Below are 24,695 nucleotides of genomic sequence, written 5' to 3' on the forward strand. Positions count from 1 at the left end.
GTGGAAGAGTCAATTACTAGGGGGCATATGTTTAAGGTGCGAGGGGCAAGGTTTAAAGGAGATGTACGAGGCAGATTTTTTACACAGAGAGTAGTGGGTGCCTGGAACTCGTTGCCGGGGGAGGTAGTGGAAGCGGATATGGTAGTGACTTTTAAGGGGCGTCTTGACAAGTACATGAATAAGATGGGAATAGATGGATATGATCCCCGGAAGGGTAGGGGGTTTTAGTTAAGTAGGGCAGCTTGGTCGGTGCAGGCTTGGAGGGCTGAAGGGCCTGTTCCTGTGCTGTAATTTTCTTTGTTCTTTGTTGTCACAACATTTAGGGCAGTATGGTGGCACAGCACTCTGGCATGAATAGGCCCTGCCACCCCGAGCTTTTAATGAGATTCACGATTGTGACCTCTGCAGTGCAGAGTGTGGGAGATTCGAGTCTGAAGTTGCACTGAAAAAAACAGCGTGATTTACACCAGTTTTCCCGCAAGTTCGACACTTGGAACTTTTTTGGAAGAATCAGGCCCCTGGAGACCAGTTCAGTACTCCTGTGTATCAGTACAGGCACCAAAAGCTTTACTGTAGGGTGTTCACGGTTGGCTCTCTGAGAGGTCTGTTTTCATGGTTGGCTCTCTGAGACGTCTATCTTCTCTGTGACTCTCATTGACCCTTTACGGATATGGTCATCTGCTGAAAGCACTTCTCCAACTCCTTCTTTTAGTAGTTTGTCCTGCTCTGCTTGGTCTGTTTCCATTCTACCAGTCATGCTGGTAAGTGAGGTGGATAATGATATTATATCATACTGTTCACTGATGACTGCATAATGTTCAGCACCATTCGTAACTCCTCAGATATTGAAGCGGTCCATGTCCAACGGCAGCAAGGCTTGGACAAAATCCAAGCTTGGGCTGACCAGTGGCAAGTAATATTCACGCCACACAGGTGCCAGGCAATGTCCATCACCAACAAGAGAGGGTCTAACTATCGACCCTTGACATTCAATGGCATTATCATCACTGAATCCTCACTCATCACATGCTGGGGATTACCACTGATCAGAAGTGGAACTGGATTAGCCATATAAATATTGTGGCTACAAGAGCAGGTCAGAGGCTGGGATTTCTGTGGAGAATAACTAACCTCCTGATTCTTCAAAGTCTGTCCATCATTTACAAAGCACAGGTCAGAAATGTGATGGAATAATCTACACTTGTCTAGATGAGTGTAGCTCCAACAACACTCATGAAGCATGACACCATCCAGTGCCACACAAAAGACTTGTGAGCAACTACCCCAAAACTGAGCTAGGAAAATCCCTCTAGGAAGTTCCCAGATAAGAGTTTACCCAACAATTGCCCAAAAGTGCTAAATTTCTCTGGATAATGGGACACTGGGCTGGTAACCATTCGACAGAAGCAATTTAAATTGCTTTGGATGGTTCTGCCATTTTTACCCTTGTAGTTATTCTGAACGAGTTAGAAGGGAAAAAAATGACTTCTAACTCCAGAATAACTATCTAAACACTGAGACCCAGCCTCACAAGGGACACCCACACACACACGACCCCCCTTTAGGGACCCATCACAGCACCATATCCTCCGACACCTGACCTCCGCCCCCACCTTCCAGGAGCAACCCCCGCCCCCCTTTGCTCCGGCCCCCCTGCACCACTCGGGCCACCATCCCCTTACGCTCTGCGCCCCTATCCCTCCCCTTTGCTCTGCTTTTGCCATACTCCTTCAGCTCTGATCCCCTCTTCACTCTGGTCCACCCTGCCTGCTCTTCCCTCCCAATCTCCTTTGAAACTCACCTGCTCCCTTTAAAATGTCCTTCTAAACATCCCCTTTACTGCAGCTACTGCCGTAAAAAGGGGGAATGACTTAACTCTCTGCATCCCAGTTACTCCATGCCGATGCTACTGGGGATGCACTTCTTTGCTCCTGTCTCACCCAGCCTGAGTGAGGAAGGTTGGGTGAGACAAGCCTAAGTTCATTCAGAATGGCAATCGACAGAGATCGCCACTCTGAGGAAGTTATGGGCCCATCATAATTAAACTATATTCTAAAGCACTGAGACTGCTTTAGAGGCAAGATTTTGCCTCTCTAACCTCCACACCATTTTGGTGAGGTGGCAACCCAAGTGGACAGTATTTGATAAAGTTCCATGTGAAAGACAACTAGTTAAGCTCAAAGCTCCAGGAATTCAAAATAAAATATAGGAATGCATAACAAATGGGGCTAAAGGGCTAAAAAAATATACTGGTTAGAGATGTCAGCTTTATTCCCCTCCAAGTGGCAGGATAGTGGAATAATGAAGAATCACCATCCTATGTAAATTTACTGCTAACCCACTGCTATTTCCTTACAGAGTTCCCATGAGTTTGGGATGGCACTGAATTTCCTTCCTTTCCTGTAGGCAGGCAGGAAGGAGGGAGGCAGGCAGGAAAGAGGGAAGGAAGCAGGAAAGGAGGGAGGGAGAGAGGGAAGGATGGATGAAGGAAAGAAGTTTTAATTTCTACTTACAGTCACAAAATGGTTATTCTCCATCTTAATTATATCTCCCACTTGAACATGCATCCATTTTTCTCTTCGCAACCTACAAGAAAATAAAATGAGTAGTGCTCGATAACATCAAAGCAAAAATCATTCACGTGGATTTCCAATGACATTGCTTATGCTAGTTTAGGATATGACCATAATGTGTGATACACAGTCGGAAAAAGTGGCAAAAGTTCACATCCAATGATCTTAACTTAGTTTATCTCCTCTGATAAGGCTCATGGACAAAAAAAATCTCCCACTCTTCTTATAACTAACTGTCCCTTTATTTTTGCTATTTTTTGTGCTACTCTGTTTTCTATGGCTTTTCTCTCTTCATAACTTTATCACTGCAGTTTCTGGATCATTCTCTCTGACTTTTTCTCATTGAGCGGGTTTTACAGGGTGGCATGGCCCCAACTGCCTGGCTAAAAGGTCAGTGACAAGCCCATCCACCATAGTGATGGCTGCCCCTCAGCAACTTAATGTTGGAAGCAGTGTTAATTGCTTTAAGATGAGTCTTCTGACCCTATCTTGGGAAGAAGTCCCACTTTGGAGAGCTGCTAGCCAATCAGATGGTTGATAGGCTACAACAGTAATTGTTTGAAGGGAATAAAACTAAATGATGTTTGTAGAAGGACAGTCCACTCTATTAAAGTCTTGTTCTAACTCTAATGCTGTCCCTAATTATCCTTTTATCATTATATCCAACGTGTGGTTGCACTACCTTTGGCATCCTGAGCTAACTCAATTTTTAATATAGAATGGGTATATATGTATATATATATACATATATATGTATATATACTGGGAAGCAGAAAATAAAGTTGACTGAGTACAAGATATTCTCTGGTACAGGCTAAGAAACTGAGGCAAAATGCTACTACAGCTAGTGGAAAGTTTACTGTGGCAGTTTTCTTTATAAATATGAATATATTAACTTGTACTGAGAAATAAATGGCATCAGAGCATGACAAAAAATATGACAACAGGCAGTAAAATTCTTCAGACAAGACATATAGCAGAATATTATGTAATAATTATAAATAGGGATATAATTAATTTGTGGAAGTCAAACAAGTAGCAAAAGTGTGTGACTTACTTCCCATTGATGAGAATCATAACCTCTCGATTGTTCACTTGATTGTCACTCTTATAGCGATGCTGGAAAATTAACCAAATAATAAAAATCAGTGTTAAGTTCAGAGAGAATGCTGTCTAAATAGAGCAACACATAGTAGTTTGTATTTACATCATGCCAAAACAATGCTTTCTGACTCAGCATGCCTCAATGAAAATAATGCATTTTAATATCTCAATACTGATACATGGGCCACTCAAGTGAATTCAATCAACATAACACCAACAAACTGATTTAGAGAGGCAGGCATATGTTTTAACAGGTAAGATTCAAGAGAAAGTAAATAGGACGAATAGCTGTTATGAGTACACAAATGAGATCAGGTTCCATTGTGAACTATTTTGCATTTGCAATTTTAAAATTTCAATAACAGGCAGAACTTTGAGTTTCAGGAAGGAATAAAATAGAGGCATTGTACACCTGTTATCTTCACTGAAGTTAATGGAAAACAGAATGAGGCAGGAAGTATAATGAATAGCTGAACTGCTCCCTCTTTAATACTCTGCTGAAGCTGAAAGTTCTGTCCACTGGTTCTTAATCAGAAGTGTGAAGTACTTTCCAAGAGGCATGAGGTTGGACTTTCTTACTGTTAAGGACCCCGCTGATATTAACTGTGAGGGTATCCCAAAACCCAGAAGGTAACTTGGACAAAGTATTCTCGGGGTACATATTTTCAATTTAATATACTGTGAGAAAAGATATGCAAACAAGGGAGGAATAGTCCAGTCATTTTGTGGTCGATTAATAAAGAATATTTATTAACTTAAAAGAAAAACGCATGACAAGAAGGACTATAAAACACTACAACAGTACACGTATCTACACTGATGGCTATACGTCATGAAGTTATTCCTTCGTTCCCAACTACCTCCATGTCCTGAACGCTGAAACACCCCCTTTCCCAAACAACATCCAATATTATATAACTCTATGAGCTAAATCCAGCAGATAGTTACCATGCCCAGGTTATTTGTCCACATTTGGAGAAAACCATCTTCCATTTCAGCAAAGGTGTAATGTTTTCTGTTTGAGTTTTGGATTTTAACTAGCCACTCTTTTAGTGATAACCTGTTTTCAGGGGAGACTGTTTTCTGCAGCTGGGTGTGGCTGTGATCGTAGCTGCTGCTACTGTGTGCCCCTATTGTGCCAAGGATATATCATTCTTTTCCTTTGATGTTACTCACACTGTGGACCTGGCTTTTACCATAAAAATGCCAATTTTCTTATCTCTCCACTCTGAAGTTTATTCTTCTACCCCCATTGTTCTCCCCTAATCATGTGGATAAACACTTGCCTTTCACACTGGTATGCTAATTCACATATCAAAATCCTTTCAGACAGCTGCCCTTATCAATTCCTTTTTATTTTATCCAATTTCATTTGTAATCTTAATTTTCCCTAATTCCATTACCATTAGAATTTATATATGTCCCCTTAAACACAAAGGTTAGGAACACTAATGATGACCCAAATTTTCGCCTTGATGGAGAACACGGCATTTCCCATTTTCATAAGGGTGGGACAAATTTTATGAATGCATGTTTTAGAGGCAGCTGGCCATTTAAATCATCACTTGCCTCCACTCTAGTCTGATTTTGGTAGCCTAGGAGTGTGGATCCAGGTATGCAAAGTTGACCTGGTAAGAGCAGATTTGAACTTGGTGAATTTCTTTGAATTGCCAAGGGACCCTTTTGGAGAGGTAGGGTTGCTCTGTGGAATTTGCCTTAAAATTTTGTTCACAGCCCCAGAAGTGGTGCAAAACAAATTCAAAATTTAGGAAGGTGGAGCTTCTTGTCTCACATGGCAATTATTGTTGCCCCTAGTGACTCATGCGCCCAGGTGCCAGGACGAACTTTGTGCTGGTGAAGAGTGCATAACCATCTGTGTGAAGGAATATAGAAGATTGATATGGCATCCTCACACACAGAAGCCGTAAAAGCCAGTCACCATGAGCAGAAGGAAAGCAAAACATTAGGAGGGAGAAGTTGCAGCCCACAAAACAGGAAGGAGGAGGAGAGGCAGGACCTGTGGAAGGGTGTTCAAACACAGGACATCCTACCTCAACATGATAGAGAACAGTTTTGAAAGCGACTGAGGTTAAGCCGTGAGATGGTGACAGACACGTGTCGCATGGTCCAGCAACAACTCGAACCTGAGTCTATCAATCCCGATGCTCTGCCAGTGGCTGTGAAGGTAACTGTCACTCTCAACTTCAATGCTTCAGGATCTTTCCAGACATCATCAGGAGACCACTCTGGTCAATCCCAATCAACAGCACACAGCTGCATTAAGGCTGGAACTGTTTGCTCATGTAATGGATCACATTAATTTTCATTTCAATTTGTCATTTCAGATGCAGAGAGTCATGACCTTAGCCCAAAAAGCAGACTTCGCTCAGGTGCAGGGTATTATTAATTGCAGCCATGTTGCCATAAAAACTGTAACCCAATATCTGCACACCTTTGTGAACCGGAAGTCTTTCCACTCAATGTGCAGGTGATTTGTAACTATCACAAGGTCTTCCTTCATGTGTGCACTAATCTCCCTAATAGTTGCCATAACAGTTTGCAATTCCCTCAGCTGTTTCAGCCACCAATGCATATCCGTGTTCAGCTTTCAGAGAAATTTGATAATGATCCTCTTTAGGAGTCCACAAATGGGCACAACATGAGCCATACTGCAAGCCCAATCTGTGAGCCCGGGATTGTATCAAACAGCACGGCCATTCAGCTGTTCGCAACAAGCAATGTACTGACCATACCCAATCAGCCCATGCTTATAAAACTCAAAACAATGGGTGGGATTTTACAGCCCCACTCGGGGAGACCGGAAATTTCTGCCCGCGGTCAACGTAGATTTCTGTTGTCAGACTCTCATCTGCTCCGATTCCGTGGCGGGCGAGGTGGTAGAGTTCCGGCCATAGTGTCCAACATTCGATGTGATTGTGTGATGGGACAAAACTTGCTAAACAATCCTATTTGTGCTCAGAATTACACTGTAAACCAAATCAAGATTATCAGTCGAACTCACAATGTAGCTCACAAATGCTTGATAGAAGGATACCGTCCTCTGCAGGCAAAAGGAACACGTCCACACATTGTGCCTTTTTCAACTAAACAAAAGTTTAGGGAACAGCCACTCGAACAGCCACTCCTTGGTTTGCTCCCCAGGGCAATGCCTTGACTAATCAGAGTTGACCTGACAGGTTTGAATTTGAATAAAGCTGGGCAGTTAACTGTTCCATGCAGCACTTCCCATGGCAACAACTCCACCAATCAGAGTCCACTTTCCATCCATAGAAACATAGAAACTAGAAGCAGGAATATGCCTTCGAGCCTGATCCCCCTCTCCCCCCATATCCTTTAGCCCCAAGAGCTATATCTAATTTCTTCTTGAAATCAGATCACATTTTTGGCCTCAACCACAGTCTGTGATAGTGAATTCCACATGTTCACCACCCTCTGGGTGAAGAAATTTCTCCTCACCTCAGTTCTAAAAGGTTTACCCCTTATCCTCAAACCATAACCCCTAGTTCTGGGCTCCCCCATCATTGGGAACATTCTATCTGAATCTATCCTGTCTAACTCTGTTAGAATTTTATAAGTTTCTATGAGATCTCTCTCACTCTTCTAAACTCCAGTGAATATAATCCTAACCGACTTAGTCTCTCATATGAAAACCTGCCATCCCAGGAATCAGTCTGGTAAACCTTCGCTGTACTCCATCTATAGCAAGGACATCATTCCTCAGATAAGGACACCAAAACTGCGCACGAAACTCCAGGTGTGGCCTCACCACACTCTGTACAACGGCAGCAAAACGTTCCTAACCCTATACTCAAATCCTTTCGCTATGAAGGCCAACATACCATTTGCCTTCTTTACTGCCTGCTGTACCTGTGCGCTTTCAGCAACTGATACACAAGGACACCAAGGTCTCGCTGACTATCCACCTCTCTCAATTTACACACCTTCAATTAATAATCTGCCTTCTTATTATTGCTACCAAAGTAGATAACCTCACATTTATCCACATTATGCTGCATCTGCCATGCAAATGCCCACACACTCCGCCTGTCCAAATCACACTGAAGCATCTCTGCATTCTCCTAACAGCTCACACTCCCACCCAACTTAGTATCATGTGCAACTTTGGAGATAATTCAGTTCCCTCTTCCAAATCATTAATATATAATGGTGAACAGTTGGGGTCCTAGCACAGATCCCTGTGGAACCCCACTCGTCACTGACTGCAAATCAGAAAAAGACACATTTATGCCAACTCTTTGCTTCCTAACTGCTAACCAGCTTTCTATCCATCTCAAGACATTACCTGCAATCTCGTGTGTTTTAATTTTACATAGTAGTCTGTTATGTGAAACCTGGTCGAAATCCTTCTGAGAGTTTAAATTAACCACATCCACTAGTTCTCCTGTCAGCTCTACAAATTACATCCTCAAAAAATTTTAATAGATTCGTCAAGCATGATTTCCCTTTTGTAAATCTATGCTAACATTGTCTGATTATACTACTGCCTTCCAAATGCTGTTATGAAATCCTTGATAATAGACTCTAGCAACTTCCCCAGTACCAACATTAGGCTCACTGGTCTATAGTTCCCTGTTTTCTCTCTATCTCCCTTTTTGAATAGCGGGCTTACATTAGCTACCCTCCAATCTGTAGGAACTATTCCAGAGTCCAAAGAATTTTGGAAAATAACCACTAATGGATCTACTATTTCCAGGGCCACTTCCTTAAATACCACTCAGTGCTATAAAGTCATAGGGCAGAATTTCCCCATCCCACCCGCCACAGGAACTGTAGCAGGCGGGGGCAGACCATGCAAAGGTTCATTGACCTCCAGCTGGAATTTCCAGCCTTGGAGCGAGCGCGGCCAGAAAATCCCACCCAGAGAATCAGAGTCACACAGCACAGAAAAGACCCTTCAGCCCATCAAGTCTGCACTGACAATAACTACCATTAAAGTCGCACTAATCCCATTTTATAGCAATTGTCCCATATCCCTGAATGCCATGACATTCCACGCGCTCATCCTATTACTTTTCAATGGTTGTAAGGTTTCCAGCCTCCCCTACCTTCCCCGGCAGTGCATTCTAGATTCTCATCAGTCTCTGAGTGATTTTTCAATTCCCCTCTAAATCTCCTGCCCATCACCCTAAAACTATGTCCCCCATGATTGACCCCTCAACCAAGTGAAACAGCTGCTTCTTATTCAATCTGTCCATGCCCCTCATAATGTTATACACCTCAATCATAACCCCCTCAGCCTTCTCTGCTCTAAAAAGAACAATCCAAGCCTATCCAGTCTTCACTTATAGCTCAAATGCTCCATCCCAGGCAATATCCTGGTGAATCTCCTCCATACCCACTCTAGTGCAGTCACATCTCCCTATAGTGAGGTGTTTAGAACTGCACACAGTACTCCAGCTGTGGCCTAACCAATGTTCTGTACAGCTTCAACATAACCTCCTTGCTCTTATACTCTATGCCACGACTGATAAAAGCAAGTGTCCCATATGCCTTCTTAATTACCCCATTCACCCACTCTGTCGCCTTCAGAGTTCTGTGAATAAGTATCCCTAGATGCATCTATTCCTCAGAGCTTCCTAGTGTCCTGCCATTCATTTCATACTTCCTTGTCTTGTTACTTCTTCCAAAGTGCATCATCGCGCACTTGTCAGGGTTAAATACCATCTGCCACTGCTCTGCCCATCTGACCGACCCATCTATATCTTCCTGTAACCTACGACTGTCTTCTTCATTATTAACCACCCTACCAATCTTAGTCTCACATTCTCAGCTACATCATTTATGCATATAACAAACAATAAGGGACCCAGCACTGATCCTTGGGTATGCCACTGGACACCAGCCTCATGTCAGTCAAACAGCCTTCTATCACCACAATTTGTGTTCTATTACTAAGCCAGTTTTGGATACATCTCGCCAATTTTCCCTGAATTCCATGTGCTTCAACTTTCTCAATTAGTCTTCCAGGTGGGACCTTGTCAAAGGCTTTGTTAAAATCCATGTAAACTACATCAACTGCACTTCCCTCATCCACACGCTCGATCACTTTTTCAAAAAATTCAATCAAATTTGTCAGGCATGATCTCCCTCTGACAAAGTCATGCTGACTATCCCTAATCAACCTATGCCTTTCCAAGTGGGATTAATTTTCTCCTTCAGAATTTTCTCCAATAGTTTTCCTACTGCCGATGTGAGACTCACCAATCTGTAATTCCCTGGTTCATCTCCACCACCCTTCTTCTCATGCAGTATAAATTGCTCTCCCATTAATATTGGAAATTTCTTGCAAACTATGCTGATGACTACAAGATGAAAAACTTTGATAGTATGGTTTTTTTTGGTAATGCTTGGTGTTAATTATATGATTTATGAACCTAAATAAAAATATTTGATGAATTTTAGACATAAGCTTGCGATTATCAACCATTTGTCTCAAATTCTTCCCTTCTCTATTTTATGAGAAACTTTAAAATAAATGGTTTGATGCCTGAGCAATTCATTGGTAATGACATAATTGCGGAATTCATTTTCTTACAATATAGTGGGAATGAATTTCCACAAAGATGTGTCATCCATCCTAAGTATATAGAGGCACTATAGAAAATGCAACATAGATTTACAAGGATAATACTGGAACTGGAATTATATCTACCTGAAAAGACTGAAGAAGCTGGGGCTGTTGTTTGTAGAAAAGTGAAGGTGGAGGAATGACATAATTTAAAAATATGAGAGTGTTTGATACAGTAGACGCAGTGAAGGGCAGTGATTCTCCCATCCCGCTGCACTACAAAATTAGTAAGAAGTTTAACAACACCAGGTTAAAGTCCAGCAGGTTTATTTGGTAGCAAAAGCCACAAGCTTTCGGAGCCTTAAGCTCCTTCTTCAGGTGAGTGGGAATTCTGTTCACAAACAGGGCATATAAAGACACAAACTCAATTTACAGAATAATGGTTGGAATGCGAATACTTACAGCTAATCAAGTCTTAAAGATACAAACAATGTGAGTGGAGAGAGCATTAAGACAGGTTAAAGAGATGTGTATTGTCTCCAGACAGGTCAGCCAGTGAAACTCTGCAAGTCCAGGCAAGCTGTGGGGATTACAGATAGTGTGACATGAACCCAATATCCCGGTTGAGGCCGTCCTCATGTGTGCGGAACTTGGCTATCAGTTTCTGCTCAGCGACTCTGCGCCGTCGTGTGTCGTGAAGGCCGCCTTGGAGAACACTTACCCGAATATTATTATTACACTTGCCTCAACCGGGATATTGGGTTCATGTCACACTCTATGTAATTCCCACAGCTTGCCTGGACTTGCAGAGTTTCACTGGCTGTCCTGTCTGGAGACAATACACATCTCTTTAACCTGAATTAATGCTCTCTCCACTCACATTGTTTGTACCTTTAAGACTTGATTAGCTGTAAGTATTCGCATTCCAACATTATTCTGTAAATTGAGTTTGTGTCTTTATATGCCCTGTCTGTGAACAGAATTCCCACTCACCTGAAGAAGGAGCTTAAGGCTCCGAAAGCTTGTGGCTTTTGCTACCAAATAAACCTGTTGGACTTTAACCTGGTGTTGTTAAACTTCTTACTGTGCTTACCCCAGTCCAACCCCGGCATCTCCATATCCTAAAAAATAAGCACAGCGAGCCGGGAGAATTCCGCAAAAGTCGATTTGCGGGGTTTAATGAGAGCGTTCGCACCCCACTTGCGTCAGTGCTGGATTTCAGGCGGCATCTGCTCCATGGCGGAAATCGGCAAGGAGATGCAGATCATTTAAATGGTCATTTTAATATTATTTGAATATCATTAGCAGGCCCCAGACTGAAGTGCCCGGGCCCACGAGTGCCTCCGGGCCCACTAGTGTCTCCCATCCTGCCAGAGTGTTTCACTCCAGCGGGGATTACACTAGCTCCCCACTTTCGGGGAACTAGCGGCCCGACCCCACTGGAGTGAACGAGGGAGGCAATCGGGGCCTCCTGGGGACTGGTGGGAGGGTTGGGCAGTGGGGACGGGGGGGGGGGGGGGGGGCATCTGGGCATTGGCACCCTGGCAGTGCTAGCTTGGGCCCCCTGGCACTGCCCCTTGGGCAGTGCCCCCTGGGCTTTGGCACAGGATCGGGCATGGTGCAGGATCGAGGCTGGGCCCAGGAATGGTCATGGGGGCCAGCAATCGGGCGAGGATGGCCAGCAATCGGGAGGCCAGCAATGGGGGGCCACTGCGCATGAGCTGATCTGTCAGTGCATGCGCAGTGGTCCAATCCGCCTCTCCAGTGTGGATAGGTCCTGCCCCCTGAAATTTAATGATATTCATGCTGGTGGCCTCTGCAGTGCACAGAGTGTGGGAGATTCTTCTCTGAACTTCCACTGAAAAAAGTGTGAACTATTCCAGTTTTCACAAGAATTTGACATTTAGACTTTTTTTGGGAGAATTCCACCCAAGATGGTTCCTCTTGTGGGGCATTATCCATTAAAGATAATCACTAATAGATCTGATAAGGAATTCGTGAGGAATATATTTATCCAGAGGGTAGTTAAAATACCATATTTGCTAACAAATGGATACCATACAGTTGAGATAAATAGTTGATGAAAGCAAATTACTGCGGATGCTGCAATCTGAAACTAAAAGAGAAAACGCTGGAAAATCTCAGCAGGCCTTTGACAAAGGATCATCTGGACTCAAAACGTCAGCTCTTTTCTCTCCTTACAGCTACCAGACCTGCTGAGATTTTCCAACGTTTTCTCTTTTGGTTTGAGATAAATAGTTTATATATATGTATGTATGTAAGCTATTTATCTCAACTATGTGGTATCCATTTGTGCATATACTTGGAAGCTAAATTTTAAAAAACTATGTGTGGGAGAAAGGAATACAAGAATATGCTGACACTATTAGATAGAATAGGTTTGTGTAGATATGTTGGGCCAAATATCCCTCTTCTGATTTGTAAATTCAAAATAATTCTGTGTACATTCAGCTGAAAAGCCATGAAAATCTCTGAAAACCATGTTTACTTATTATTGAAGATCATCAAATAAATAGCCAGCTAAAATTACGCTCCATGCTGAATCTTGGGACTATTTTCATACAGCAAATAAAGACATGGAATTGTTAAATAAAACTTACAAAATCATCAATGGCATCCTTCACTGCTGTAATGATCAATACCAACATTAATGGTACAACAGTGGTGTACCAGGACAGGGACGAAATTTGTGGAATAAGCTGAAAGAAGAGATGCATTTATTACGTCCAAAGTAAATAACAAAAATATCTTGTAAATAAATATTATAAGATGCATTTCTATTATTGCAGTGAAAGCATCAAGATGTATTAGATTGTAATATTTCATAAATAAATATAAATGGTTTGAAATATACATTATAGCTTTATATTAAACATATATTTTAGGTTCATGATTGTTTTAAATATAACATTTGATTGTATTAAATTTAATTTGGAAACTGGTAATGCACACAATGATACCCTCATGACAATTTACTGCAACATTTCATTCACATTTTAGTGACTCAATCTGCTGCAACTCTTATTTGAATCTGCTCATCTTTCCATACTTCCTGTAAACAATGGGTAGAATTTTACACCCACTCTGGAGGCAGATTAGTAAATGGACATAATATTGAACGCCATGTCATAGGCCCTGTACCCAGCACCTATCCACCTTTCACCATCCCTTCAGCAATTTCACCCATGGCAAGGGAGGCATCAGGAGGCCTGACTGCCTGTGGGCCAGTTTAGCCTGTGGACTAATTAATGGCCACTTCAAGAGCTCCTCATGCCACAGCTGGTATTTTAGTCTTGGTGCACCAAGTTCAAAGCCCGGCAGCCTTCACTGCTTGAGTTGGTTGTGAGCATTCAGGGTTATCTCATTTACAGGCCTCCTGAGCTCATTGAAACCTCCAGCTGGAACCTCCAAGCATGTTTCCCCTCCCACTCAGCCCTGTACCAAGCCGGCAACCCCACCCCCCTCATCCCAGCCAGAAAGTCGGTCCCTGACAAGTCCCCTCCACCATTCCCCACTTAGCTCAGTGTGTAGCTGCAGCAATCACTGTTGCTGGGGACTGGTTATAGTCCCAGCAGTGACCACTGTTTCTGGTGGCATAGCTAAAATCAGAGAGTTGCCAGCCATTTGATTGGCTAGCAGCTCTTGGAGGTGGGATGCCCTCTCTCAATGAGGCCTAGCTCAAGTCAATTAATGGTCCAAGGTGCCCCATCCGCAGTGAAAAAGCTAGTTGAATGTTTCTATATTGAAGATTATCATTTCATGACACCAGTAAATGTCCATCTATGTGCATGCGTTTTTACCAAAATAAAATTTTAGAACCTAAATTTACTTCACAGGAAAACAACCCCATTATTATAAAAATAATAAAAACATATTTGTTGAAATTAATTATTTTTAAATAAAATTTAAAATTTATAAATTTTAAACTGCCATAAGACAACATTAGGAAGCCTTTTGAGCTCATTCACCAAGAAAGAATACAGAATCTCCTTGAGCTACTCCTGCTCCATCACAACAACCTTAACATAAAGAGGATTTCTGAAACAATTCCAATAAAATTACAGCAAAAGAGTAGGAGTTTGGAGGAAATTCCCAAATAGGCAGCCTCAACAAAGAATCCAAATAATTTGAAAAGATATTAGCCTGATTAATGGTACACACAGGCAGGCAGCAGGCCTTCTTCAGTAATTTACAAGCAAGTCAATTAAGGACCAGCAGGCTGGAGAGCTGACCAATTAAGGGCAGTGGGCAGTTCATAATGCAAACAGCTTACATTTAAGCAACATTTTTTAAAGACACATGTACACCATCAGGCAGAATGCAGACATAGACAAAAAGGAGGGGATATACAGCAACAGAGGCAATGATGGAATGATGGACAAAGAAGGGTCACTTCAAGATTCAGCAACCGCCCCAGAGGCATTCCTGAAGCCAGTAAGAATAAGGAGGTGTTCTGTTTCAGAGACATCAGGAGGAGGCCAGCAAGCCTGACCAAGAAGGCATAGCTGGAAGTGGGAGTCATTGTAAGCAGACAAGAGGTTCTTGCAAGAAGCTGGATTTTTAAAATTATTTTTTATTCTTTCATAGAATGTGGGCTTCGTTGGCTGGTGCAACATTTAATTGTCCATTGCTAATTGTTCTAGAAAACAGGTATACATGGAGAGGTAGTAAATTGGATTAGACATTGGCTCAATGGAAGGAGCCAGAGAGTGGTAATGGAGGATTGCTTCTCTGAGTGGAGGCCTGTGACTAGTGGTGTGCCACAGGGATCAGTGCTGGGTCCATTGTTGTTTGTCATCTATATCAATGATCTGGATGATAATGTGGTAAATTGGATCAGCAAATTTGCTGATGATACAAAGATTGGAAGTGTAGTGGACAGTGAGGAAGGTTTTCAAAGCTTGCAGAGGGATTTGGACCAGCTAGAAAAATAGGCTGAAAAATGGCAGATGGAGTTTAATGCAGACAAGTGTGAGGTTTGGAAGGACAAACCAAGGTAGAACATACAAGGTAAATGGTAGGACACTGAAGAGTGCAGTAGAACAGAGGGATCTGGGAATACAGATACATAATTCCCTAAAAGTGGCGTCACAGGTAGATAGGGTTGTAAAGAGTGCTTTTGGTACATTGGCCTTTATAAATCAAAGTATTGAGTATACGAGTTGGAATGTTATGGTGAGGTTGTATAAGACATTGGTGAGGCCGAATTTAGAGTATTGTGTAAAGTTTTGGTCACCTAATTACAGGAAGGATATTAATAAGGTTGAAAGAGTGCAGAGAAGGTTTACAAGGATGTTGCCGGGACTTGAGAAACTGAGTTACAGAGAAAGGTTGAATAGGTTAGGACTTTATTCCCTGGAGCATAGAAGAATGAGGGGAGATTCGAAAGAGGTGTATAAAATTATGATGGGTATAGATAGAGTGAATGCAAGCAGGCTTTTTCCACTGAGGCTAGGGGAGAAAAAAACTAGAGGACATGGGTTAAGGGTGAAGGGGGAAAAGTTTAAAGGGAATATTAGGGGGGGGCTTCTTCACACAGAGTGGTGGGAGTGTGGAATGAGCTGCCAGATGAAGTGGTGAATGTGGGCTCACTTTTAACATTTAAGAAAAACTTGGACAGGTACATGGATGAGAGGGGTGTGGAGGGATATGGTCCAGGTGCAGGTCAGTGGGATTAGGCAGAAAAATGGTTCGGAACAGCCAAGAAGGGCCAAAAGGCCTGTTTCTGTGCTGTAATGTTCTATGGTTCTATGGTTCTAAAAGATGATGATGAGCCACCCTCTGAAACTGCTACAGACCATCTGGTGCAGTACACCAACAGTACTGTTAAGAAGGGAGTTCCAAGATTTTGATCCAGCAATAGTGAAGGATTGGGATATATAGTTCCAGGTCAAGATAGTGTGCGCCTTGGAGGGTAATTTGTAGATGGTGGTGTGCCCATGCACCTGCTGCCCTTGTCCAAAGTAAAAAGTCTCACAACACCAGATTAAAGTCCAACAGGTTTATTTGGTAGCACAAGCCACTAGCTTTCAGAGCGCTGCCCCTTCATCAGGTGAGCTGTTCATCAGGTATGCTGTTCACCTGATGAAGGGGCAGCGCTCCGAAAGCTAGTGGCTTGTGCTACCAAATAAACCTGTTGGACTTTAACCTGGTGTTGTGAGACTTCTTACTGTGTTTACCCCAGTCCAACACCGGCATCTCCACATCTTGTCCAAAGTGACAGAGGTCGGGAGTACTCTCAAAGGAGCCTCAGTGCGCTTGTGCAGCGCATCTTGCATAGGGTACACACTGCTATCACTGTGCTTCAATGATGAAGGGAGTGAATATTGAAGGTAGTGGATGGGAATTGATCAAGAGGGATGCTTTGTCCTGTGTGCTATTCAGTTTCTTGAATGTTGAAGCTGCATACATCCAGGTAACTGGAGAGTTTTCCACCACATCCTAACTTATGACTAGTGGGAAGACTTTGGGGAGGGTTGTTGTGATGGACAATTTTAACTTCCCCAACATTGACTGGGATTCCTTGGATGGGGCAGAGTTTGTTCAGTGTGTCCAACAGTGCTTCTCGAGGCAATATGTAGATAGTCCAAAGGGGCTGTCTTAGACCTGGTTCTGGGAAACAAGCCTGGACAGGTGATTGATGTCTCAGTGGGGGACTATTTTGGGAACAGTCATCACAATTCTATAAGTTTCAAGATGCTTGTAGAAAAGGATACAAGTAATCCCAGAATGAAAGTACGAAACTGGGGGAAGGCTAACTACGAAAGTATTGGGCAGGAGCTAGGGGATGTAGACTAGGCGACAGCTGTTTGAGGGTAAATCCACATCCGATATGTGGGAATCTTTTAAAAGTCAGTTTTTGACAATTCAAGACAAGCATGTCCCTGTAAAAAAAATTGCGGAAAAGATGGCAAGATTTGGGAACCCTGGATGACAACAGAAATTGTGAGCTTAGTGAAAAAGAAGGAGGCATACATAAATTTCAGGAAATTGAAAACAGTTAAGCTCTTGAGGAATACAAAGATAGTTGATGTCATATACATGGATTTTAGTAAGGCATTTGATAAGGTTCCCCATGGTCGACTCATGAAGAAAGTAAGGACGTGTGGGATAGAGGGAAATTTGGCCGATTGGATAAGTAACTGGGTGTCTCATAGAATGGTTTGAGAGCAGATTTCCACTCCATCTGACGAAGGAGCAGCGCTCCGAAAGCTAATGGTATTTGCTACCAAATAAACCTGTTGGACTTTAACCTGGTGTTGTTAAAACTCTTACTATCTCATAGAAGACAGAGGGTGGTGGTGGATGGAAAATTTTCAGACTGGAGACCAGTTACCAGCCGGGTACCACAGGGATCAGTGCTGGGTCCTCTGCTATTTGTGATTTTTATCAATGACTTGGAGGCAGGGGGTGAAGGGTGGGTCAATAAATTTGCTGATGACACCAAGATTGGTGGAGTAGTGGATGAGGTGGAGGGCTGTTGTAGGCTGCAAAGAGACATAGATCGGATGCAGAGCTGGGCCGAAAAATGGCAGATGGAGTTTAACCCTATAAGTGCGAGGTGATTCATTTGGGTAGGACAAATTTGAATGCGGATTACAGGGTCAACGGCAGGGTTCTGAGGAATGTGGAGAAACAGAGAGATCTTGGGGTTCATATTCACAGATCTCTGAAGGTTGCCACTCAAGTGGATAGAGCCATGAAGAAGGCCTATAGTGTGTTAGCGTTTATTAACAAGGGGTTTGAGTTTAAGAACCGTGGGGTTATGCTGCAACTGTACAGGACCTTGGTGAGACCACATTTGGAATATTGTGTGCAGTTCTGGTCACTTCACTATAAAAAGGATGTGGAAGCATTGGAGAGAGTGCAGAGGAGATTTACCAGGATGCTGCCTGGTTTGGTGGGTAGGTCTTATGAGGAAAGGTTGAGGGAGCTAGGGCTTTTCTCCTTAGAGCGGAGGAGGATGAGAGGTGACTTAATAGAGGGTTATAAGATGATGAGGGGGATAGATAGAGTGGACGTTCAGAGACTATTTCCTCGGGTGGATGTAACTGTTATTAGGGGGCATAACTATAAGGTTCATGGTGGGAGATATAGGAGGGATGTCCGAGGTAGATTCTTTACTCAGAGAGTGGTTGGGGTGTGGAATGGGCTGCCTGCTGTGATAGTGGAGTCGGACACTTTAGGAACTTTCAAGCGGTTATTGGATAGGCACATGGAGCACACCAGAATGATAGGGAGTGGGATAGCTTGATCTTGGTTTCGGATAAAGCTCGGCACAACATCGAGGGCCGAAGGGCCTGTACTGTGCTGTACTGTTCTATGTGCTATAGCAGGAAAGAGCTTAAACAGGGACTTAGGAGGGCAAAAAGGGGCCATGAAATGTCCTTGGTAGGCAGGATTAAGGAGAATTCCAAGGCTTTTTATGTACATATAAGGAGGAAGAGGATAACCAAGGAAAGGGTAGGTCCACTCAAGGAAAGTGGAGGGAATTAATGTGTGGAGCTAGATGAAATGGGTGAAGTCCTTAACGAGTACTTTGCATCAATATTCACAAAGGCGAAGGATGTGGTGGATGGTGAGTGTAGAAAGGAGAATGCTGATATTCTAGGACATGTTGAGATAAAAAGGGAGGAGGAATCGGAGGTTTTGTAAAACATTAAGGTGGACAAGTGCCAAGGCCAGATAGGGTCTATCCCAGAATGCTGAGTGAAGCGAGGGAAGAAATAGCTGAAGCCTTGGCCAAACTCTCTGTATCCTTTTTAGCCATGGGCGAGGTATGAGGATTGGGGAGTAGCTAACATTGTTCCTCTATTTAAGAAGGGCAGAAGAGACAATCCAGGAAATTACAGGTCTGTGAGCCTTACATCAGTGGTGGGGAAATTATTGGAGAAGATTCTTAGGGTCAGGATGTACTCACATCTGGAAGAGAATAGGCTTATTAGTGATAGGCAGCATGGTTATCTGAAGGGGAGGTCATGTCTCACAAACTTGATTGAGTTCTTTGAGGAAGTGACAAGAAAAATTGACCAGGGCAGGGCAGTAGATGTTGTATACATGGACTTCAGTCAAGCCTTTGATAGGGCTCCTCATGATCGGTTGATACAGAAGGTGAAGTTATATGGATCCAAGGTGGGCTGGTAAGATGGATACAACAAAACTGGCTTGAGCATAGAATGCAAACAGTAGCAGTGGAAAGGTACTTTTCTAACTGGAGGTCTGTGACAAGCGGTGCTCCACAAGGATCAGTACTGGGTCTCTTGTTTATAATATATATAAATGATTTGGAGGAAAATGTATGTGGTCTGATTAGTAAATGTGCAGATGATGCAAAAATTGGGGAGTAGCAGATAGTGAGGAGAATTGTCAGATGATACAGCAGGATATAAGTTGGCTGGGGACCTGGGCCGAAAGACGGCAGATGGAATTTAACCCTGACAAATATGAGGTGATGTGATTTGGAAGGTCTACTGCAGAAGGAAAGTATACAGTAACATAGCATACAGAGGGATCTATGCATGCAGATCCACAGTTCCCTGAAGGTGGCAACTCAGGTGGACAAGGTGGCCAAGAAGGCGTATGGCATGCTGGCTTTCATCGGTCGGGGTGTTGAGTATAGGAATTGGAAAATCATGTTGCAGCTGGATAAGACTTTGGCTCGGCCACATTTGGAGTATTGTGTACAATTCTGGTCGCCACTCTACCGGAAGGATGTTGATGCATTGGAATGGGTGGAGAAGAGATTTACCAGGATGTTGCCTGGTTTGGAGGATATGGACAATGAAGAAAGGTTGAACAAACTTGTTTTCATTGCAGCGTCGGAGAGTGACAGAGGTTAACAAGATTATGACAGGCTTGGATAGAATGGATCGTCATAGTCTTTTTCCCTGGGTTGAAGGATCAATTACTCGGGGGCATAGGTTGAAAGTGAGGGGGGAAAGTTTGAAAGAGATGTAAGGGTAAGTTTTCCACACAGAGGGTGGTGAATACCTGGAACAACGCATTGCCAGAGGAGGTGGCGGAAGCAGATTCTATAACAACGTTCAAGAGGCATCTGGATAGATACATGAATAGGCAGGGAAAAGAGGGATATGGACCACATAGAGGCAAGAGAATATTAGGTTAGAGAAACATCTGTCTCGGCACAGACTTGGTGGGCCGAAGGACCTGTTCTTGTGCTGTACCATTCTTTGTTCTTTGAGACAGAAAGTGAGCTATTTGTCATAAAATCCTCTTGCCTGATCATGTATCCTCAGTATTTACAGGCTGGTCTAACGCAGTTTCTAGTTAATGGTAACTCCAAGATTTTGATAGTGGGAGTTTAGCAATGGTAATGCCATTGACTGTCAAAGGGAGATAGTTAGATTTTCTCTTGATGGAGATGGTCATTGCTTGTGTGTGGATGGCTGTTATTTTTAAAATATTTTTGAGGAATATTGTTTTTTTCTGTAAAGAAGGGGGTGTGTGTGTGCATGGGTCCTAAGGCAAAGTTAATAAAGGCAACTTGTCTGGAACAGTTGAGAAATAAAAGGGCTAAAGGTGCTACATTTGTAAAAGAAGGCCATGGTGAAGTGGATTTATAAATAATTGTTTAGGTTTAGAAATTTACATCAGGAGATAGATAGGGCTTAACTTTTCAGTTTTAGAATTTCAAAGGATAGTAAGAAATCTTTACAACTTACAACGGTTTCACAAGTAAATAATGGAGGGTTATCAAATTTTATTTGACCTGAACAGGGAGCCAATAGGAAGACATGAAGGAATTTTATATTTTTGGAAAAGCTAAGTTCAAAGGGATGCTGAATCATAGAATCCCTACATCACAGAAGGATGCCATTCAGTCAATCGAGTCCGCATTGACAGCAATCCCACCCAGCCCCATCTCCATTAGCCTACATATTTAACCTGCTAATCTCCCTGATCCTTAGGGGCAATTTAGCATGGCCAATTAACCTAACCCACACATCTCTGGAATGTGGGAGGAAACCGGAGCACCAGGAAGAAACCCATTCAGACATGGGGAGAACTTGCAAGCTCCACACTGTCACCCGAGGCCGGAATTGAACCCAGGTCCCTGGCGTTGTGAGACTGCAATACGAACCACTGTGCTACCATGCCACCCTGAAGACAACGTAATCAAAACAGAAAAGACAAATTTAAGGAGTGATGTTGAGTTGAGTTGTGTTAGCTGTGTGGGGAAGATATCCTGGGATCAGCTGTGTGCTGGTAAAACGTGTGAAATCTGAACAGCCATCTAGAAACCAGAAAGTCTTTGTTTCAGAAAGTAGTCTTATTTCTGACTTTTTTTGAATCTCCACATCAGAGTGGAAAAGTTTGAGAACTTGAGGCATATCTTTACTAAAGGGACAGATGTTTTGCCTTATTAATATTACTGGATTTTTAGGGTTAAAAATTTTGTAAGAGTGTTCCAAGCTGTTTACTCATTCTGACCAAATGGATATTTTGGGGGTGTTTTGTAAGACTGCTTTTAACTGGGTAACTTTGACTTGTGCGCTTAAGTTTTCTTTTCTTCTTGTTAATAAATCTTTTAATTTTTAAAATCCTGAAAATGTCACTGGAAGTCTATGCTCTGGGATTAGTAGGCTTCTCCTCATTTTCAGAATATAAAAAATAGATTATAGTCAGTAAGACAAGTTTCCCTCTGAGATTTGACTGACTGAACAAATGACATCCGCTGTGGTCATAACACCTGGCACTTGTGTGGTGTGAGTGTCACCTGTCACTTATCAGAGGCAGCGCAGGAAGTGATTTCATGACCTGTTGCAGTCTTGGAAAGATGAGTGGTTTTGAGTTGCAAACTGGAAATCCTGCATGAATTTGAAGCTATCCATCAACTGCAACGATAGGTGGTTGATCCATGCATAGGGCAACAGCAAGCAAACAGGTGGCTGGCCCATGCATAGTGCAACACCAGGTGCTAACATCCACATTAAGGTGTCCCATGCACTCAAACCCGATGGTCAGTGATGGGTGAATATTGCATTGAGATAACTGAAGAGCCACATCACCATACCATCCCAGCACTTGGTACTGCACATTTACCGTACTTGAAAGTGAACAGGATAGAGAGTGACAGGGGAAGTGTGCTCATAATGCTCCTGATCAAGGGGAGACACTAGGCCTTGGTTGAAGGAAATGTTGTTTCACTGAAATCATGTCTCTCCAGCAGATAAGAGGCAAGGACTACTGCTACAAAGGAAAGATCAGAAAACGCACAGCATCACAAGACCACTTTATTCCAGCACATCCTCCACCAGCACAGATATATTCCGGAAAGTAAGTTTTGTTGTATATATCAGTGGATGCTGAACGCAGTATTGTGGCTGACTTGGAGAGCCAGATGGACCCACAAGGCAGAAGGACCATCTCTGTGCTGACCAACGCGGATCGAGCTGAGGATCATACAGCTTATCTTGCTCATGGAAGGATGGTGGAGTGAGAGCAGCGATCGAGGTAGGTTGGGGGTGTGCTCGGCAGAGGGGGGCCTGCCTCCCAGGGGGGTCTGATCCGGAGGTGGGGGGAGGTCTGCCAGGGTGGTTAGCGGGGGGGTCTGCGAAGGATGGTCGAGGAGGATGGTGACTTCAAAAGGGCAGAGACGGGTTCGGAGGTTCAAGCAGGCAGCGTGCCCACCTGGCTGGGCCATCAAGCAGGCAGCGTGCCCACCTGGCTGGGCCATCAAGCAAGAAGCGTGCCCACATGGCTGGGGCATCAAGCAAGAAGCGTGCCCATATGGCTGGGCCATCAAGCGGGCAGCGCACCCACCTGCCTGGGCCATCAAGCAGGCAGCGTGCCCACCTGGCTGGGCCATCAAGCGCGCAGTGCACCCACCTGGCTGGGCCATCAAGCAGGCAGTGCGCCCACCTGGCTGGGCCATGAAGCGGGCAGCACGCCCACCTGGCTGGGCCATCAAGCAGGCAGCGTGCCCACCTGGCTGGGCCATCAAGCAGGCAGCGTGCCCACCTGGCTGGGCCATCAAGCAGGCAGGACACCCACCTGGCTGGGCCATCAAGCAGGCAGTGCGCCCACCTGGCTGGGCCATGAAGCGGGCAGCGTGCCCACCTGGCTGGGCCATCAAGCAGGCAGTGCGCCCACCTGGCTGGGCCATCAAGCAGGCAGCGTGCCCAACTGGCTGGGCCATCAAGCAGGCAGCGTGCCCACCTGGCTGGGCCATCAAGCAGGCAGCGTGCCCACCTGGCTGGGCCATCAAGCAGGCAGCGTGCCCAACTGGCTGGGCCATCAAGCAGGCAGCGCGCCCACCTGGCTGGGCCATCAAGCAGGCAGCGTGCCCACCTGGCTGGGCCATCAAGCGGGCAGTGCACCCACCTGGCTGGGCCATCAAGCAGGCAGCGCGCCCACCTGGCTAGGCCATCAAGCAGGCAGCGTGCCCACCTGGCTGGGCCATCAGGCAGGCAGTGTGCCCACCTGGCTGGGCCATCAAGCAGGCAGTGCGCCCACCTGGCTGGGCCATGAAGCGGGCAGCACGCCCACCTGGCTGGGCCATCAAGCAGGCAGCGTGCCAACCTGGCTGGGCCATCAAGCAGGCAGCGTGCCCACCTGGCTGGGCCATGAAGCAGGCAGCGTGCCAACCTGGCTGGGCCATCAAGCAGGCAGCGCGCCCACCTGGCTGGGCCATCAAGCAGGCAGCGTTCCCACCTGGCTGGGCCATCAAGCAGGCAGCGTGCCCACCTGGCTGGGCCATCAAGCAGGCAGCGTGCCCACCTGGCTGGGCCATCAAGCAGGCAGCGTGCCCACCTGGCTGGGCCATCAAGCAGGCAGCGTGCCCACCTGGCTGGGCCATCAAGCAGGCAGCGCACCCACCTGGCTGGGCCATGAAGAGGGCAGTGCGCCCACCTGGCTGGGCCATCAAGCAGGCAGCGCGCCCACCTGGCTGGGCCATCAAGCAGGCAGCGCGCCCACCTGGCTGGGCCATCAAGCAGGCAGCGCGCCCTCCTGGCTGGGCCATCAAGCAGGCAGCGTGCCCACCTGGATGGGCCATCAAGCAGGCAGCGTGCCCACCTGGCTGGGCCATCAAGCAGGCAGCGTGCCCACCTGGCTGGGCCATCAAGCAGGCAGCGTGCCCACCTGGCTGGGCCATCAAGCAGGCAGCGTGCCCACCTGGCTGGGCCATCAAGCAGGCAGCGTGCCCACCTGGCTGGGCCATCAAGCAGGCAGCGTGCCCACCTGGCTGGGCCATCAAGCAGGCAGCGTGCCCACCTGGCTGGGCCATTAAGCAGGCCGTGCGCCCACCTGGCTGGGCCATCAAGCAGGCAGTGCGCCCACCTGGCTGGGCCATCAAGCAGGCAGCGCGCCCACCTGGCTGGGCCATCAAGCAGGCAGCGCGCCCACCTGGCTGGGCCATCAAGCAGGCAGCGCGCCCTCCTGGCTGGGCCATCAAGCAGGCAGCGTGCCCACCTGGATGGGCCATC

At 45.0% G+C, this 24,695-nt stretch overlaps 1 protein-coding gene across 2 annotated transcripts in view; it reads right to left on the bottom strand.

Annotated features, from left to right (window-relative positions):
• LOC144500941 (phospholipid-transporting ATPase ID-like) overlaps window positions 1–24,695 on the bottom strand; it is a 222,035-nt gene that overhangs the window by 154,951 nt on the left and 42,389 nt on the right. For both annotated transcript variants that reach the window (XM_078224474.1, XM_078224515.1), the window contains 3 exons: window positions 12,849–12,947; window positions 3,631–3,692; window positions 2,514–2,586 (listed from right to left, as the gene is read on the bottom strand). In XM_078224474.1, coding sequence (XP_078080600.1) covers window positions 2,514–2,586; window positions 3,631–3,692; window positions 12,849–12,947 — 234 coding nt within the window. The remainder of the gene's footprint in view (window positions 1–2,513; window positions 2,587–3,630; window positions 3,693–12,848; window positions 12,948–24,695) is intronic.

Source organism: Mustelus asterias, chromosome 1, assembly GCF_964213995.1.
Source record: "Mustelus asterias chromosome 1, sMusAst1.hap1.1, whole genome shotgun sequence".
Lineage (NCBI taxonomy): Eukaryota > Metazoa > Chordata > Chondrichthyes > Carcharhiniformes > Triakidae > Mustelus > Mustelus asterias.